This window comes from Oncorhynchus masou, chromosome 24 (genome assembly GCF_036934945.1).
Source record: "Oncorhynchus masou masou isolate Uvic2021 chromosome 24, UVic_Omas_1.1, whole genome shotgun sequence".
Taxonomy (NCBI): Eukaryota; Metazoa; Chordata; class Actinopteri; order Salmoniformes; family Salmonidae; genus Oncorhynchus; species Oncorhynchus masou.
The window spans coordinates 41,488,817-41,508,451 of NC_088235.1; the positions used below are offsets into that span (position 1 = coordinate 41,488,817).

The following is a 19,635-nucleotide window of genomic DNA, read 5'->3' on the forward strand; positions in this document are numbered from 1 at the left end:
AGGAAATAGGTAGGGTTGGGCGGTATCCAGATGTTCATATGGTCCTTCTCTCATCCCGGGATTTACGGTATTACCGGCTTAGTATACAAGGGGGCGCCATGCACTGTCAACTGTGGGACCTTATACTGTATAGACAGGTGTGTGCCTTTCCAAATCATGTTCAATCAATTGAATTTACCACAGGTGGACTCCAATCAAGTTGTAGAAACATCTCAAGGATGATCAATGGAAACAGGATGCATCCGAGGTCAATTTCAAGTCAAGGTATCTGTTTTATATTTTTAATAAATTTGCTAACATTTCTAAAAACCTGTTTTTGCTTTGTCATTATGGGGTATTGTGTGTAGATAGATGAGGGACAAAATTTAATAAGGTATTTTTTTTGTTCAATTTTACACATTTGCAATACAAAAAGTAAAAAGTTTTTGTTTTGTTATTATGGGGTATTGTGTGTAGATTGATGAAGGAAAAAAAGTTCATCCATTTTAAAATAAGCCTGTAACGTAACAAAATGTTGAAAAAGTCTAGGGGTCTGAATACTTCCCGAAGGTACTGTAGGTAGGAACTACCGAATGTCATTTCTGGTGAGTTTGGACATTTACAAGCAAATGTGAAGGAGAGACTTTGTGCAAATGAACAAAGTTTTGGATGCATGTTTGTCTACAGGACCAACATTACTGGCTCTGGAGCAGCATGTGTACACGCTGTAGCTGTGTGGAGTCAGGAGTCGCAAGGGCAACAGGCCAGCTCGCAGAAGAGGGGGAAGGAGAAAATGAACCGAGAACAGATGAAAAGAAAGAAACGCAAGGAAATCAAGATAGCAGTGGCAGCTGTACATATAACTAATCCAAAGAGCTTGACTTCTCAAACATGACAGAAAGCTAACACAATATGATCCCCCGTCAACGTATTTATTCAGCCACTTACTTAGATAACTAGCAAGTTAAATTTACAGGTCGTGTTCATGCAGAATTCTGCGTTTTCCCACACATGAAAACAGATAAAACAGAAAGAAATAACTTATTGCGTTTCATAAACGCAGATCTAAAATGCTTCTTATTGTATTTCTGCTCAGCATCAGACTAATTTTGTGCTTCAGTTGGACTTCTCCACTATGATGAGAATTCCCAAACGGGCATTCTATCAGCAGACAGCGCTCTGACTGATGGGTAGATACTTTTCTCCGGTACTTTGATTTTCTCTTTGTAGCCAGCCTACTTTTCTTGCTAAAATGCTAGATTAACTTTAAGCAAAACATTAGGAAATATAGCTGGCTATATTTTTTCTATGATAAACAGTATAAATATGATGGTCGTGCAAAAAATACCTTGCTTCCTTATTGTAAGCTTATTTACTCTTATTTACACTTCTGTTGTCATCTGATGAAAATTAAGCTATTTTCTGCTGAATGTGTTGCACCAATTTATTTTCTGTGAAGGATAACTATAGTTGCACGTCCCTGATCACTCTACTGAAATAAATAAAAAGCACTTGACTTTCAATATAAAACATGATCCCTCTCAATACACAGCTGGACTCACCTGCTCCCCCTTTCTCCCGTTGTGCTATTTACAAACAAATAGGTGGCTGGCTCAACTGTTCTGGTGAACTATGGTAACATGCTGACCAGATCGCAGGCTCGCGTGCGTCCGCATTCGCGCAAGTTGATTTTGTCCCCCCACATCAGACGCGATAAGGACACGCAGGTTGAAATATCAAAACAAACTCTGAACCAATTATATTAATTTGGGGACAGGTCGAAAAGCATTAAAAATGTATGGCAATTTATCTCGCTAACTTGCTGTTGCGAGCTAATTTGTCCTGGGATATAAACATTGGGTTATTATTTTACCTGAAACGCACAAGATCCTCTGACAATTAATCTACAGATCAAACAGTCAACAGAGTTCAATTCTAGGAATCTCTCCTCCTTCAGGCTTCTTCTTCTTTGGACTTTATATGGCGGTTTGCAACCAACTTTAAGGTGCATTACCACAACCGACTGGACTAGAGTGTGGATCATCTTTCAATCACTCATGTGGGTATATGCTCCTAAAAACCAATGAGGAGATGGGAGAGGCAGGACTTGCAGGGAGTCGAGCGTCACAAATAGAACCAAGTTCTATTTTAGCGCCTAGCTACACAGCCGTTCATTGACACGCGCGAGCAGTGTGGGTGAAATGATTAAATAACATGCATGTTAAAATTTATTTTGCAACACTCGCTCACGAGAGGTGTGGTCAGCATGGAAGTTCATTAATGCTAAATAAAGTGACTGGTGAAGTGAAGAACATAATCTGCTTTATCTACTAAGGTATTGCACAAGTTGACTGCAGATATTTACTTAAAAAGTAGCTACAAATACTAAAATGAATTGAAAAACATTTGTTTCAAAAATAGTTTCAACGGTATTGAGAGTATTGAAAAACCATCCAATGGCTATGTCCAAATATCCCAGCATACGGTATACCGCCCAAGCCTAGAAATAGGTGAGAGGAAACTGGCAGCAACACAGCAGCCAACACCCCTTCCTCCCTATCCATCTTTCCTTCTCCTTATTTGGGGAGGACAGGCTCACAGTAATGGCTGGAACAGAATAAATGGAATGTTAATCTAACTCATCAAACACATGTGTTTCATGTGTTTGATACCATTCCATTGACTCCATTCAGCCATTATTATGAGCCATCGTCCTCTCAGCAGCCTCCTGTGATACACTCGTATCCTGTGGACCGGTTCGTACATAAAACATTCTTCAATCAGGCTGCAAAGGCGTTGATTTTCTGGGGAAAAAAGGCTGGACATTTTTTGGAAAATATGCCTACTTTCTTTATGAAACACCATTTTACACCACCATGCTAGGGTGACTAATGCTAATTCCTGACTTTGTGTACAGCGTTCAGACCAAGGGTAAACAACAGACTGCTGCAACCTGATTATCTGAACGCAATACGCAACATCCAGGACTAGCATTTAGCCACTCTTAAATGGTGATGGGAAAATGGTGTTTCAGAAAGAAAGTATGCATATATTTTTATATCCACCATCTATCTCCTCAGGCTAAAATGCGAATGTTTTATGTAGTACCTGTCCACGGGGATAGGAGTGTATAGCTGGCAGTACAATGAAACTGCTCAATATCACCACCTGCCTGCCTTTGGGTTCAAGCCTAGATTAAAACAAAAACAGAGGCACTCACACAACCCAAATTCCAGTGATGGTCAAGGCAGGCAGACTGACAGGTAGTATCGCCCAAAAAGACATGTCCACTCCCCGTCCTGTCCCTCCGCTTCGGGAATCGGTCTTCTTCTTTCTCCTCGTCCTTGGCCAAACTTGCACTCTACTCTCATGAACTACCATTTAACTCAAGGTGACTGGCAGCTGCATCTCAGCCGATTTGTTCGTGATTTGGGCCCCAAGTTGGGTGCGAGGAAAGGGAGAGAGTAAAGCGGCGACGTGTCCCGTCTAGAAAGAGGAAAAATTGATAAATACTCAACATCGTGTTGTCACTATTGGCTATCATGATCAGGTCAGATCAGTTAGCTATTTTAGCCGCCTGGTTTATAGTGTAAACACACCAGATGATCAGCTTTTTGACACTTTCGCAGCAAAATGGCAACATTTGCATAACTTCAGTTAGAGGTTTGATGCTGAATTCCCTAGATATCAACTCTAGCAAATTCTTACAGGAAATAAAGATAAGATACATTGTCAGTATATCACCTTTTCCCTTTTGGATTAGAATCAAGTTTTTCGCTCTCACCTTTTGTTTCTTCTTGCTCGTCTGAGCGCCTTCAGCTTGCTGCAATACCTCTGTCAAAAGACAATCCAATGATGGTCACCATTTAACGAGGCAAATCTCCGGTGTTTCTCACGAAAAACTCAGTTCAGTTAATTCAACGATGCAGTTGCAATAGTCCATCAAATCTTTGGGTAGTTGTAAGTCCTCCTTGTCCGTTTTTCTTCTTTGAATGGGACAATGTGTGTTTTTTTTCAAAGGGCATAGACAGTGTATCGCGGTGTGGCAGGGTCAAAAAGCATCAAAGCCAGCCAGCTGTTGAGCTGGACTCCTCCCACAGACGCGAGATTGAGTGGATTCAATTTAACTCACCAATGTGCGCCGGTTGGAGTAGATGTGCAGAAAATGACTGGAAATCCAACGGCCATAAAGGACGAACTCCGGTCACGTGAACTAAATCAAGTGCAACTTTGGGTTTTCTCGCGCCTCCAATGCGTTGACGTTCCAGCCTGCATTTTCTCTCTTGGGGAAAGTAATTAGGCATATTTGCTTTGTTTGTTTGTTGTTCCCAATTTTTTGTTTGTTTGTTGTTCCTAATATTTTACTCAATCATATTATTCTCATTACTCTTGGAATGACATTGTTGTTACTCAGTGTATTAACTAGGCCTAAATCCCAATTACCCTGTTGGGCATGCATGCCTTGGGATAAATATTCTTGATACCATGGTGTGTCTCAATAGTCTGACCTCCTCTCATCATCTCCTTTCAGTCCAATATTTTGAAGGAAAGGAGACCTTCAGGTCAAACCAAATAGGCAGCAGGAAATAAGCATAGCATACTAGAAGTTGCACAGCTGTATCATGTACATTACATCTAAATCCGTAGGGAATCCATTTTAACACATTCATCCATCATCAATATGACTGGGTTGAAAACTAGCTCTCAGGAATCCAAGACGGACTTAGAAGGTTGTAGCCTTCATGTACGCTGAGTGTACAAAACATTATGAACACCTGCTCTTTCCATGACATTGACTGACCAGGTGAATCCAGGTGAAAGCTATGATCCCTTATTGATCAGTGTCAATGAAGGAGAGGACACAGGTTAAAGAAGGATTTTTAAGCCTTGAGACAATTGAGACATGGATTGTGTATGTGTGCCATTCAGAGGGTCAATGGGCAAGACAAAATATTTAAGTGCCTGGGTTTTTCATGCTCAACGCTGCTGGGTTTTTCATGCTCAACAGTTTCCTATGTGTATTAAGAATGATCCACCACCCCCCAAAGGATATCCAGCCAACTTCACACAGCTTTGGGAAGCATTGGAGTCAACATTGGCCAGCATCCCTTTGGAATGCTTTCGACACCTTGTAGAGTCCATGCCCCAATGAATTGAAGTTGTTCTGGGGGGATACTTAGATTTGAGAAATACGTTTCCAGAGGGCGGGGTTGAAAATGCTGTATTCATAACTGGTTGTCTGTGTGGATGGTCCTATTAGAGTTCGCCAACTTGTAGTCCTAAAACCCGGAAATTAGTTATCGCTGGTTCGTTCAGCCATTCCTATTGGGAAAATGAATAGCGAAAGAATAGGTTAACACAGGCCTAGGAGGTCTTATATGTTTTGTTTTGAGATAATATCAATTAGTTAACATGACTTTTATGAATTATGAAGCATTTACTGTATGTGCTGTATGTGATTTTTTTTGTTACATAAGTGCTTCAAAATTCACAAAAAGTAACATTAGCTGATGAAGATTATATCATAGAACGAAACGTATAAGATCTCCTAAACCTGTGTTTACCATAGACCTTATTTTCTGCGTTTATCTAAAAACCCTAGTTTGTTAGTGCCCACAAAAAGAGCGGAGTTAGTGCCTACTATTGCTCTCTATGTAGGCAGGAATTTCAGACAATATATCCACAGGAAACATAGCTGCAGGAAGTAGGGGTGCTGAGGGTGCTGCAGCACCCCTGGAAATTTTGAATAAAAAAATATATTATACACATTTTTAACACATTTTTGCTTCATGTGATAGTTGGTTTAATTAATAATACTTTCCTGTGGATATATTGTCTCAAATTCCTGTCTATATAAGGACCAACCACGCAGACAACCAGTAGAGTAAGTTCAAATGTAATTTTATTCAACATTCTGGCTTCTAGAGGACCTGAGAGGACCATTTCAAGAATCAAATTTAGAAATGTACCTGTCTGGTCCCCACTCCCCAAGCAAGGCCAATGTGTACAACAGTCCTGACCAATGTTCCTTCTGCGCTGCACACGTGCGTCATGCACCTCATCTCGGTCTGCTGCACAGAATAAATGCATGGTATGCAGAAACACAAGGGATTGAATGTCACTAAGTTCGCCCCATTAGTTTGCACTATATAAACAATTTTTTTCTGTAATCGAATCAACATTATATCAGTCCCTTTTCAATGCAACAAAACAAAACAAATCTAACTTTGCAAGACTGAGTCTATTATTTTGTTATAGGCAAAGCCAGAACACAATGGAGTAGAATTCTATTGGCAGGGGTAGCCCACCAGCAGTCTCAATCATCTGTGAGTAAATGAGCTTTTCAGATCAGAGCATAGAAGTGTGCACATTTGTTGATATTTTTTGTTAGTTAGCCAGTTATTAGCCCCCTTACAAATAAGTATAGGCCAGTAATGGGGAGTTACTTCTACCTTCAAGAGCACAAAACATGCAGGCTACATTTCAACCTGTCTTTGAAAAGCCAGTCATGTAAAAAGTTTGTCTTAATTAAAGGGGCAGTGTTGTATTTTTAGACAGGCTTGAATATGCAAATAAGCCAATAGGCAGAGTACGGTATGGTACGGTAATAATAATTAATTGTAATTAAAGTGTTTTCTTGCATCATACAATACAATACAATGTAATTTACAGTTACCTATTTGGCCCATGGTGTTGTAGACCAATTCAAATTGTATGTCAAACCCTTCATAATGTAAAAACGTTTTTTTGTCTCATGCAATGTAGGCCTACATTGAGCAACACATATAGGCTACTGAAACCTATATCATAGAAATCAAAAGCTATTTCCATGTGAAAATGTTTGGGATTTGCTCCATTGGTTTTGTTGGTCGACACTACTTACTGCTCAAATAGCCACTAATGTCAGTGCTTAATTTGACAGGATCTGGCACCTCTCAGATTTGACTTTATGTCACGTTCTGACCTTAGTTTCTTTTTGTGTCTTTGTGTTAGGTTGGTCAGGGCGTGAGTTGGGGTGGGTTGTCTATGTTATTTTTTCTATGTTATATTTTCTACGTGTTTGGCCTGGTATGGTTCTCAATCAGAGGTAGGTGTCGTTCGTCGTCTCTGATTGAGAATCATACTTAGGTAGCCTTTTCCCACCTGTGTTTTGTGGGTGATTATTTTCTGTTTAGTGTTTCTTCCATCACCTTACAGGACTGTTTTTTTTTGTTTATTCACGTTGTTGTTTTTTTCGGTGTTCAGTTGTTTCATTAAAACAATTGACACTTACCACTCTGTGCTTTGGTCCACCTACAAGACCTACCTTCTTCCACCTACAACAGCCGTTACATTTTATTTGTTCCGGCACCTATTTGCCTACATCCGGTACCCCTTGCGGCATGATTTATTCATTGTTTCCCTGTTCGAACTGTAGACATTCTAATAAAAGCTATGAGCGTTAAATCAAGTTGCCTTCTCATTATTTCTCCCGCCCCCCAGAAAGACCATCATGTAAAAGCACAGTGATCCTTCTGTGAAATCATCATATCCTGCCACACTGATTCCAGACCTGCTTTCTTCTTTGTACATAGAGGTTATGGGGAGGGTCAGTGGGGTAAGTAACTGATCTTGACAAAAGTCTCAGAAGGAGACGAAACGTCACAGCCACAGGTCCGCTCTTTTTTTTTTTTTTTTTTTTTTTTTTTTTTTTTTTTTTGGCTCTCAGAAGTTAAATGGACTTGACATGGGGAGAGACATGGGGAGAGTCATTTTGGGAGGTTTCAAGTCCACATTTTTTTCTTTAACAAACTTGTTCGATACTGTGAAGATAATCTAAATATGTGCTTTATATTATCACATAGGTAGGAGGCCTATATATTCTCATATGTGTGTTCTGCTGTAGCCTTCATTGATTTATTTTATTTGGAGTTATATTCCGATATTGTGATATTTGTTCTACTGCTACATTGATGTCTTGAAAATATGAAATTCAGGTCTTGTAAGCCCCACAGCTGAGTATGTGTGCATTAGTGGAGGCTCCTCCTCAGAGGAAGGGGAGGACCATCCTCAGTGAATTTCATCAAGAAATTAAATTGTAAAACATTTTAAAAGTTATCCTTTTTAGATAAAACTATACTAAATATAATCATGTCACCAAATAACTGATTAAAACACAGTTTTGAAAAGAAGGTCTACAGTAGCCTAAACAGCACCAAGGTAGCACCATGGTGAAGACCGCTAACTTCCGTTCTCCTTTGGGTACATTGACTTCAATACAAAATCTTAGAGGCTCGTGGTTTTCACCCCCTTCCATAGACTTACACAGCAATTATGACAACTTCCCGGAGGACGTCCTCCAGCCTATCAGAACTCTTGCAGCATGAAATGACATGTTGCCCACCCAATCAAAGGATCAGATAATTAAGCTAGTACTGAAAGCTACAGCTAGCTAGCACTGCAGTGTGAGTGTGGTGAGTAAATGGGGTGAGTATTTGACTCAAAGAGAAAGGCAATAGTTGAACAGTTGAGTAAATTAATTTATACCAAAATGAAGGAGAAGCAGAGAGAGATAGAAATCTATTTTCTCACTTTCCGTTTCACTTACTTAGCAAATGCAGCTAGCCAGTTTAGTCTACTGAAACACCCTGCTCAAACAGAGGGATGCTATGTTAGCTAGCTGGCTGTGACTTTCCAACACAACACTGGAACTCTTCCAAGTCGAGATAAGCTTTTGGTATGACAGGTAGCAAGTTTACTAATGTAGCAGATTTACTTCTATTAGCTATGCTGACTATGACGTTACTTTAGCTAATATGGTGACAACAATGTAAGCTGTTTGTAGAGGTTTGGCTTGGAAAGGTTTTTTCGCCTGGTCACAAAATGTGTTGTGCATTGAAGTCCAAAGCGAAGGGAAGAGAATGAATACAACGTGGATGTCACAAGAGTGAACTCCGTTGACGCGTGATCGGGGGTGTATTCATTCCGCCGATATTGTTGAATAACGTTTCTTAAACGGAAGCAAACAGGACAAAACAGGGATAAACATACCTGAATTTGTCCATAGAAACTCGTTTGCAACTGGACTAATGACTACACCCTATGTCAGGTAGATACAGGCAAGAGTGTGCAAGGCGGTATTGAATGTCACTGTCTGTTGTAGCAACCTCATGATTGAACTGGGTGAATGGAATATGAATGAGAGTCATCCAATATGCTATAATAGAAATAAGGCCATGCTGATGAAAACAAATGTATCTTCCCTCATCTTAAACGACACTAACCGCCACTGGCGGATGTTCTGTCATCAAAAAAATGTTGCTGTACATTGATGTCTAGAAAATTAGGCTATAAGAAATTCGGACTTGTGTAAGTCCCACAGCTATAATCAAGTATGTCGGCATACTTGCTCAGTGCCCCAAACAATTCGAGGTTACATTATTAACTATTAATAATGTAACGATCGTCGTTGGAATGAGGTGAGGACCAAAGCGCAGCGTGGTACTTGTTCGTGTTATTTAATTCAACTGAAAAACATCTTACAAAGAAACAAAACATCACAACCGAAACAGCTCCGTCAGGTGCAGCACAACTCAAGGGGGAAAACAGGCTGCCTAAGTATGGTTCTCAATCAGGGACAACGATTGACAGCTGCCTCTGATTGAGAACCATACCAGACAAAACACAGAAATACCAAATCATAGAAAAATGAACATAGACAACCCACCCAACTCACGCCCTGACCATACTAAAACAAAGACATAACAAAAGAAATAAGGTCAGAACGTGACAAATAATCCTTGCGTGTTAAACGGGTTTGGAAACCTAAGAAAGTCTACTGTATTATCACTCTGAAATAATTTTACAATTACAAAAGTTAATTACAAAAGAAGAGTGAACATAAAACAACGTTGGCTCGAACCTGTGTTACACACACAAAAAAGGAAATCAGTGGTAAAACAACAAACAGTAAAGCCGTCTGCAAACATAGGTTTGGCTGGCACATAGCATAACTGGGCTTGACCAACCGAACGAGTGTGATTGCATACTCCCTTAAGACGTTCGCCTGAAACACGAGAAGAAAACGGCAATATTACTGTCCCTATTGAGAGGGCATAGCAATAAGTACACTTCCCTAAAATACGCCTTAATTAAGTGTGTATTTTTTATTAGTAAAGGTTTCCAAAACCGTAACACAATCAAGGATAAAAAAAAAACATGTTAGATACAAGTTTGGATTAATACCCCTCAGCTAATCAAAATAATAAAAATCAAGAGACAATGATTCCAAATGCAATCTCATAATGCATTTGGGAGTCAAAGGAAAAGATTGAAAACGTCTTCATACTGCCACCTAGTGCTTTGAAATATCATTGTTTCCCAAATTATGAAGGAAAAACTGGTGTTTGGCTTGATACTAAACCTTATTGCAAGTGTCATGTGTGTAACATATCATACTGTAATGACCTGGCTAGATCATGAAGGAACAGAGGGTTGAGTTTACGAATTGACGGTTTATTAACCCAACTTCACACAGACTACTGTTTGGCCGTAGCCCACACCAAATAAATGAAGGACACCCAATAAAACAACCGTGACCTCTTGTGAAGGCCAGACGTAAGAGAGAGAACAATGGCTAAACCTGGTCTTAACTTCCAATGCTCCACCGTATGATAAATAAAAGGGGCATATAAGCAGACAATGAAAGCTCTTATAATATTCGATGATGACATTTCTCTAAAATAGGCTATAGACTACATATGCACCACCAAGTATGAACAGTAGGCTAAATTATGAGGTGAACAGGGAGCAAATTATTAGGGTGAGGCACATGGGCTACTAACAGTTTACTACACAACATACACTTAGCATTACTTTCTTAGCTACAGTATACACAGTATCTTGAACATGCACGCTCCATATTAGACATGTATAGTCACAGTAACCTCAGAACATTTAAAAGAGATGTATCTACTGCTTGGACATTTCCATCTGAGCCACTTGATTAATTCCATTCTATAATTGTATTTTTTTGGTTGAGTTGGAGACATGCAGTATCCTTTGTTAACTTGTGGACAAGTTAATATGCTATTTATTGTGTTTCAAAAGTGATATTGAATTGTGTTTGGCTGTCAACACAACCAAATATTAACATTTGAATTAGATGCATCTTCAACTTGGATATTTCCATCTGTCCCACTAATTACTCTGGAGCACAGAGGCCGCTTGAGGAGCACAGAGGCCGCTTGAGGGAGGATGCTAAAATGATGGAGGCATGAGTGCTTCGTTGACTGTACTTCGTGTGGATTATGGTGGGCGGGACGAGGAATCTGGGGCTCAGGATGTTAACAAACAAGACCCCGAAGTATTCCGGTAAGGCGGATTGGGAAGCTTTTCATGCTCAGTTTGAACTTTTAGCTCATTTTGGGGGGTGGTCGAATGAAGATAGGGCACTGCAGTTGGCTTTATGCCTCATGGATGATGCTCTGGCCTGTTTGATATTGATTAGCTCCTGAGGACAGATGTGATTATGGGGCTTTAGTGGGAGCACTGAGGAGCTTTGGACAGTGAGTACATCCCGGGCTGCTGCGCTCCGAACTGAGAAATAGATGCAGGCATCCTAGAGAGCCACTACGGGTGCTAGCTAATGACATTGAGAGCATCTCTCGGTGGGCATATGCTCACATGCCCCCCTCTGTGCACAGCGAGCTAGCACAGGACCAGTTCATACTGGTGCTCTCTCCTACAGAGCTGTGCATACAGACCCAGCTGGCTCATCCTGAGTCATTGCAGATAGTCTTGGAGATGGCTTTGGAGAGGGAGCTGGTGTGGGCTGGGGCTTCAGCTGGGGCTTGGGTGGGGGTGCAGGAAGACAGACCCACTGTGCGGGCAGGGGGCAGAGCAGCCCAGTGCTGGAAAAGCCTGCATGGGTGGCTGAAATGACTGAACTCATTCATGCTGTGTTGCTACAGGCGGCATGAAACACACACTCTTGGTCCCAGGGTCTGCTGGGGGTGTGGCCAGCCAGGCCATCTGCGCTGGGATTGCCCCATGTCTCCCAAGAGCTCAGGGAAACGGCTCGGGGTCCGCATAGACCGGGTAGTGCAGACCGCTGGCTCTCTTTCCCAACCACCATCATCTTCAGGAGGAGACCACCGGCACAGACTGGGAAGCAAGGCTCCACTTTCCCCAGAAGCAGACGAGGGCAAGCTGATGGAGCCTGTTGTTGTGGTGGCCCGGACCTGTGTTGGGGACTTTTGTCATGTCCCTGTCACTGTGGAGGGGGTGCCCTGCTCTGCCCTGGTGGACACTGGGTCCACAGTAACCCTGGTGAGGCCGGATATTGTGCCAGGTTGGACTCCACAACTGTGCAGCTCCGCACAGTCACAGGTGAGCTGGCACCCATGAAAGGGAATAATGACTCTGACAGTAGGGGGCAGGTCTGTGCGTCATCCTGTGTGGGTGGCGGCTGTTGAGGACCCTTGTATCCTGGGGTTGGACTTTCTTAGGAGCGCAGGCTGCCAGTTAGACCTAAATGGGGGCACACTGAGCTTCCAGGGAGGGCCGCCAGTCACCATGGCCCCCCCTAATGTCACATTTACTCAACCCAACAAACCCTTTACTCCAACATTAAAGCAGAAGAGACTCATGGCTGCCCCCCCTCCCCCACATCTGTGTGAGACATTCCCCTAGCTACCTCCACGACATATCCCTCCGTGAGCCTGGGCCGCGCCCCCCCCCAGCCCAGCTGCCCCAGATGGGAGAGGAGAGGACACTGTCTGCAATGAGGGAGATATGGGGGAGGAACTGTGTTGGTCTTGACCCCGAGCAGCAGGAACGGTTGTGGCAGTTGCTGTTTGAATTCAGAGACAGCTTTGTGCTGAGTGAGGAAGAGGTGGGTCACTCATCTGGTGCAGCATGAGATCGACACAAGTGATGCTCGGCCCATCAAGATTCGTCCCCGCCGTATCCCTCTGGCACACCAGGAGGCGGCAGACAAGGCTGTGTTGGAGGTGCAGAGGGCAGACTTCATTGAGCCCTCAGACAGCCCCTGGGCGCGCCAGTTGTCATGGTTCCTAAGAAGGGGGGTAAGCTGAGCATCTGTGCGGACTACAGGCGGCTGAGTGAGGTAACCAGGAAGGAAACCTCAATGACATACTGGCCCATGGCAGCTCCTTCCAGTCAGCCCTGGGGGCGCTACGGCGTGTGCTGGGGCAGCTGGCTGCCGCAGGTCTGAAGCTCCACAGAAGTGCCACTTCATGAGGAGTGAGGTGTCCTTCTTGGGCACCTGAAGTGGGGAAGGAGGGTATCAGCACCATGGAGGACATGGTGGGGGCTGTCCGAGACTGGCCCACCCCCACCGACCCGCGTCAGCTGAAGAGCTTCCTGCACCTGGCCTCGTACTACAGGAGGTTTGTACAGGGATTCTCAAGTGTCGCTGCTCCCCTGAACCACCTGCTGCTGAAGGACAAGGCCAGTTCTAACCGTGCCATTAATTAGTCTGACTTTAATTCCAGTTGATCTACAAACAAATAAAAGTTAAAGAATATGACTAAATTAAAATCAAACTTTAAATGCACTTTAAATAGTTTGATTCGATTTATTCCTATTCTTTAACTTTTATTTGTTTGTAGATCAACTGGAATTAAAGTCAGACTAATTAATGGCACTGGTTAGAACTTTGCTTTTGGTTTAGATGGAGACATCTAAATCACAAATCAACTAATTAACTAATTTGTAGGCAAATTGGAATTAAAACCAGACTAATTAGTGGCACGGATGGAACTATCCAAGAAGAAGATACATCTCCTTCAAATGTTGATATTTCATTAAATTGACAGCCATACACAATTCAATATCCCTAAATATCAATACATTTGAAATCAGTCAGAGCTTGAAACCCTATTTTTAGTTGAATGCTGATGACTTTGCAAATGCCATAGGCCAAAATAGCATAATTGATGATATATAGTGCATTTGGAAAGAATTCAGACCCATTAACTTTTCCTACATTTTGTTATGTTACAGCCTTATTCTAAAATAGATTTTTTTTTAAACAACTCATAAATCTATACACAATACCCCATAATGACAAAGCAAAAACAAGTTTTTAAAAGTGTATTAGAAATAACAAACTGAAATACCTTATTTTCCTAAGTATTTAGACCCTTTGCAATGAAACTCGAAATTGAGTTCAGGTACATCCTGTTTCCGTTGATCATCCTTAAGATGTTTCTACAACTTGATAGGAGTCCACCCGTGGTAAATTCAATTGATTGGACATCATTTGTACGCACCTGTCTATATAAGGTCCCACAGTTGACAGTGCATGTCAGAGCAAAAACCAAGCCATGAGGTCGAAGGAATTGACGATAGAGCTCTGAGATAGGATGGTGTCGAGGGACAGATCTGGAGAAGGGTGCCAAAAAATGTCTGCAGCATTGAAGGTCCCCATGAACACAGTGGCCTCCATCGTTCTTAAATGGAAGAAGTTTAGCACCGCCAAGACTCTTCCTAGAGCTGGCTTCTCGGCCAAACTGAGCAATCGGGGGAGAAGGGCCTAGGTCAGGGAGGTGACCAAGAACCCAATGGTCACTCTGACAGAGCTCCAGAGTTCCTCTGTGGAGATGGGAGAACCTTCCAGAAGGACAAACATCTCTGCAGGACTACCAATCACGCCTTTATGGTAGTGACCAGACGGAAGCTACATCTCAGCAAAAGGCACATGACAGCTCGCTTGGTGTTTGCCAAAAGGTAACTAAAGGACTCTTAGACCATGACAAACAAGATTCTCTGGTCTTATAAAACCAAGATTGAACTATTTGGTCTGAATGCCAAGCGTCACGTCTTGAGGAAACCTGACACCATCCCAATGGTGACGCACGGTGGTGGCAGCATCATGCTGTGGGGATGTTTTTCAGCGGCAGGGACTTGAAGACTAGTCAGGATCGAGGGAGAGATGAACGGAGCCAAGTACAGAGAGATCCTTGATGAAAACCTGGGGCGAAGGTTCACCTTCCCACAGGACAATGACCCTAAGCACACAGCCAAGACAACACAGGAGTGGCTTCGGGACAATGTCCTTGAGTGGCCCAGCCAGGGCCCAGACTTGAACCAGATCTAACATCTTTGGAGAGACCTAAAAATAGCAGTGCAGGGACATCCCCCATCCAACCTGACAGAGCTTGAGAGGATATGCAGAGAATAATGGGAGAAACTCCCCAAATACAGGTGTGCCAAGCTTATAGCGTCATACCCAAGGAGTCTCAAGGCTGTATTCGCTGCCAAAGGTGCTTCAAAAAAATACTAAGAAAAGGGTCTGAATACTTATGTAAATGTGATGTTTCAGTTTTTATTGTTAATACATTTGCAAACATTTCAACAAACCTGTTTTTGCTTTGTCATTATAGAGTATTGTGTGTAGATTGATGAGGGAATAAAACTATTCAAGCAATTTTAGAATATGGCTGTAACAAAACAAAATGTGGAAAAAGTCAAGGGGTCTGAATACATTCTGAATGGACTGTATGATGTATATTTTATTTTTTTATTTTTCAAAAATGTCTAAAAACCTGTTTTTGCTTTGTCATTATGGTGTATTGTGTGTAGATTGATTAGGGGAAAAAATTATGTAATACATTTTAGAATAAGGCTGTAACGTAACAAAATGTGGAACAAGTCAAGGGATCTGAATACTTTCCAAATGCACTGTATGATTGATAAAGTATGGTCACATTTCATTTGCCCTGTTAAACCAACTCTTTGGAATGACAGATAGAAACAGTGAATCTGTTTAGTTTTTAAGTGGAGATCTCTTAATAATCATTCTCACGATAACACATTGGTAATAGTAAGTGACAAATACTGTATCATAGCTAAGCAGGGCCAGGTTAAAACCTTGGATGGGAGCAGTGGCGATTTTAGCATGTAAATCTTGGTGGGGCAAAAAATCAGCGGAGCTTTGTCTGGCAACGAAGCAGTTAATTCAGCCTAATTTACTGCCTTAAAAAACATGGCTGACTTGCTTCAACAATGGTGGTTTCTACTGACAATTGAGATGTACAAACTATGGCATAAGAGGACGACAAACGAATATGAGGCAATCCGTAATTTTGATTAAGACAATCAGTGAGCTGGGACGGACGTAGTCAATATAACTATTTGTTCACCACTTTTGAAATGTACAGCAACAGAATTCAGAACATGGGCCGTTCTTAGTGTACTCCCTGTACATCAAGTCAGAACCGTAGGGGGCGTATAAGCAGACAATGAAAGCTCTTACAATGTTTGATGATTACATTTCTCAAAAACAGGTTATAGGCTACATGTGCACCACCAAGTCAGAACAGTAGGCGAAATTAAGAGGTGAAAATAGACCAAATTATAAGGGTGAGGCACATGGGCTACTAACAACTTACTACACAACATACTCTTAGCATTACTTTCTTAGCGACAGTAAACATATCTCCCTGGCAAATTAAATGATTTATGCAGCAGCATACAAGACATTTTTGGACTCGCCTTGTTGTGCTGTGCTCACTTGAACGGGAAGGTGGCGTGGGGGTCCTTTGTGGGCAGATTTTGTCATCAAACTTCGTCATCAAAGTCTGGCATTCTCTGGATTTATGGTGCTTTCAAGACAACTGGGAGCTCGAACAACAGCTTGAATCATGATGACATCAGTTATCTTTAGGTCAGAGCTCAAGAAAGAGGCCTGAGTTCCCGATTTACAATTTCGAGTTGGATGAAAGTTCAAAACATATTTTCCCAGTCATAGCTTGTTTTTCCCGAGTTCCCAGTTGTCTTGAACTCACTAAAGTCAAATTTTGCATGCTTCATTGACAGCATGGCCAATGTTGAATGTTTATAATTTTAAACTAGGAAAAGAGACCCTTAATCTTAGACTTGTGACCACAGCCATTCCACTGAATAGCAGGCTAATGATTTCCCTGCAATACTTGCAGTTAACTATTGATTCCTTCCAAACCATTGTTGCAATTTGCAATTTCTAACTTGTTGTGTAATGTTTATGTCCAATGGCCGATGAGCACCGATACGTTTTGTCTGTAATTTCTCTTCATTATTTCTCTTCATGTGACAAGGATTAAAAAATATTTGCCAGTAGATTGTCGACTTGATTCATGACCGCTAGCTAAGATTTTGAAGGTATGATGTTGACATGATCAGTCCAATCACAGCTACTGTAGATATAACATGATTTAACATATTTTTGTCTGTGGCCAATGGCCTTCTTGGATAGGCACTTCTAATGTAACTCTATGACAGCATCCAAGGGGCTTTAATTTTTTAGCTCTACCCTTAGACTTGGCAGTGACATAGTGTCCCCATGAGTGACAGAACACTGAGCCAATCATGACACAACACTCCACCACCCTGAAAGCACTGAGCTAGGCTGAAACACCTGCATTTTGGTGCAGCCTTACTCAAGAAAACAAAAAAGAGACCATGTTTGTATGTGGCTTTATTAACTCAATTATATCTATATATTTTTTTACATTGTTTGCAAACTGATATGTGACACGTATTAATGCCAAAATAGCATGAAAAACAGGTGGGGGTTTTTGCAAAAAATGTGGGGCTCAAAACAGGTGGGTCTCTACCCTGAATGACGGGTCACCAGTGGATGGGAGACCAAAGGGTGGCTTTAGATAGATACATTCTCTAGTCAGAGGTGCTGCCCAGCCTGTAGTTTTTTTTTTCGGATAGTGGCAATAAAGTAGAAAATCTGACTTGTATTAAAGGTACAAATTCAACATATTTGTCTATGTTGAAATTTAGTTACCATGATGACATAATCCTGTGGTTGAAATGTCACTCTCAAACACAACAGTTTATGATGATAAAAAAATTCTAATCCAATGTAAAATGCTGGATCCATGGATATTTACAAGATGTTAACGAACACTGACATATAGATTAAGAATTCCAAAATAACAAACAAATAAGCCAAATGGCTCATATGCAGACACTAAGACCGACTTCTAAGGTAGAGCACCTTAGACAGAGTGCCTATAACTTTGTCAAAGCATCAATCATTCCTCACACAGCTGAGTTAAGGAGAGCACTGTGACTTCTCAATTCCCCTGGAATTACAAACCCAACCCCTAATACTGGGCCAATCTAATATGCACCTAAACAGGTAGGCTATTTCATAAATTCCTTCACAATCAATAGCCTACTTCTCATAGTTATCATATCAATGGTGAATATATAATACATTTCAACATATCACAGCATAATAATACATAAACAGGACACCTACACCACCCGATGTTACAGGAAGGCCATAAAGATCATCAAGGACATCTACCACCCGAGCCACTGCCTGTTCACCCCGCTATCATCCAGAAGGCGAGGTCAGTACAGGTGCATCAAAGCTGGGACCGAGAGACTGAAAAACAGCTTCTATCTCAAGGCCATCAGACTGTTAAACACACTGACACTGACTCAACTCCAGCCACTTTAATAATGGGAATTGATGGGAAATGATGTAAATATATCACTAGCCACTTTAAACAATGCTACCTTATATAATGTTACTTACCCTACATTATTCATCTCATATGCATACGTATATACTGTACTCTATATCATCGACTGCATCCTTATGTAATACATGTATCACTAGCCACTTTAAATATGCCACTTTGTTTACATACTCATCTCACATGTATATACTGTACTCAATACCATCTACTGTATCTTGCCTATGCTGCACTGTACCATCACTCATTCATATATCCTTATGTACATATTCTTTATCCCCTTACACTGTGTATAAGACAGTAGATTAGGAATTGTTAGTTAGATTACTTGTTGGTTATTACTGCATTGTCGGAACTAGAAGCACAAGCATTTCGCTACACTCGCATTAACATCTGCTAACCATGTGTATGTGATAAATAAAATTTGATTTGATTTGACATTCAACAAATAAATATTAGGCAAACACACCTCAAGTAGAACATTCTAATTACTCAGCCCTCAGCCCTCATTACTCAGCCCTCATTACTCAGCCCTCATATATATATATATATATATATATATATATATATATATATATATATATATATATATAACTGAGTTTAAAAAAGCCTTGTCTCTTTTTTGTAATTCAACGATATTGAAATCAATGTCATTTCCTATTTTTCTAATTGTAGGCTGCCTACAGTCTGTCATTTTTGACTCAGTATATCTAGCGATGTTTAACAACATGTGCTTAATGATATGCCAAGTCTTGATTTACATTGACATTTTAGTCAATATAGGGGAGACTAAGCATTAGAATAAGCCGCCACAATATTTGCAGCCGTAGGTGATAATATCTTTCAAGGAGCGGAGCCTTTGTCAGTATTGTGGAATAATTATAATGTTAAGGTACAATTTGATTTTCTTTCCTTCCTATCAGTATGGACTGTAGGCCTATGCCTCAATGATGTACTTAAAGTCAGGGAACGTTCTCTCTGCATGGTCTTTTGGGAAATGTTACAGCTTCGGCCTTATTTTGCAACAAAGCATCATTCAAACGTTCATAAGCCTAAATTCCATTGCTATTTGGAAACCGTGCCCAGGTCATTTGGTTCTTATTTTAGATGAAGAACATCGATAACACATTAATATGTTGTACAAATAAAAAAAATATCTGACATATTCCCA

General features: G+C 41.2%; 1 protein-coding gene across 1 annotated transcript in view; it reads right to left on the reverse strand.

Annotated features, from left to right (window-relative positions):
• The window catches only part of LOC135512191 (transmembrane protein 150A-like), an 89,762-nt gene extending 85,739 nt beyond the window's left edge, over positions 1–4,023 (reverse strand). The window contains exons 1-2 of the mRNA XM_064933926.1: positions 3,764–4,023; positions 3,200–3,465 (exon numbers count right to left, since the gene is read on the reverse strand). Coding sequence (XP_064789998.1) covers positions 3,200–3,360 — 161 coding nt within the window. The 5' untranslated portion in view covers positions 3,361–3,465; positions 3,764–4,023. The remainder of the gene's footprint in view (positions 1–3,199; positions 3,466–3,763) is intronic.
• Positions 4,024–19,635: the final 15,612 nt, after the last annotated feature.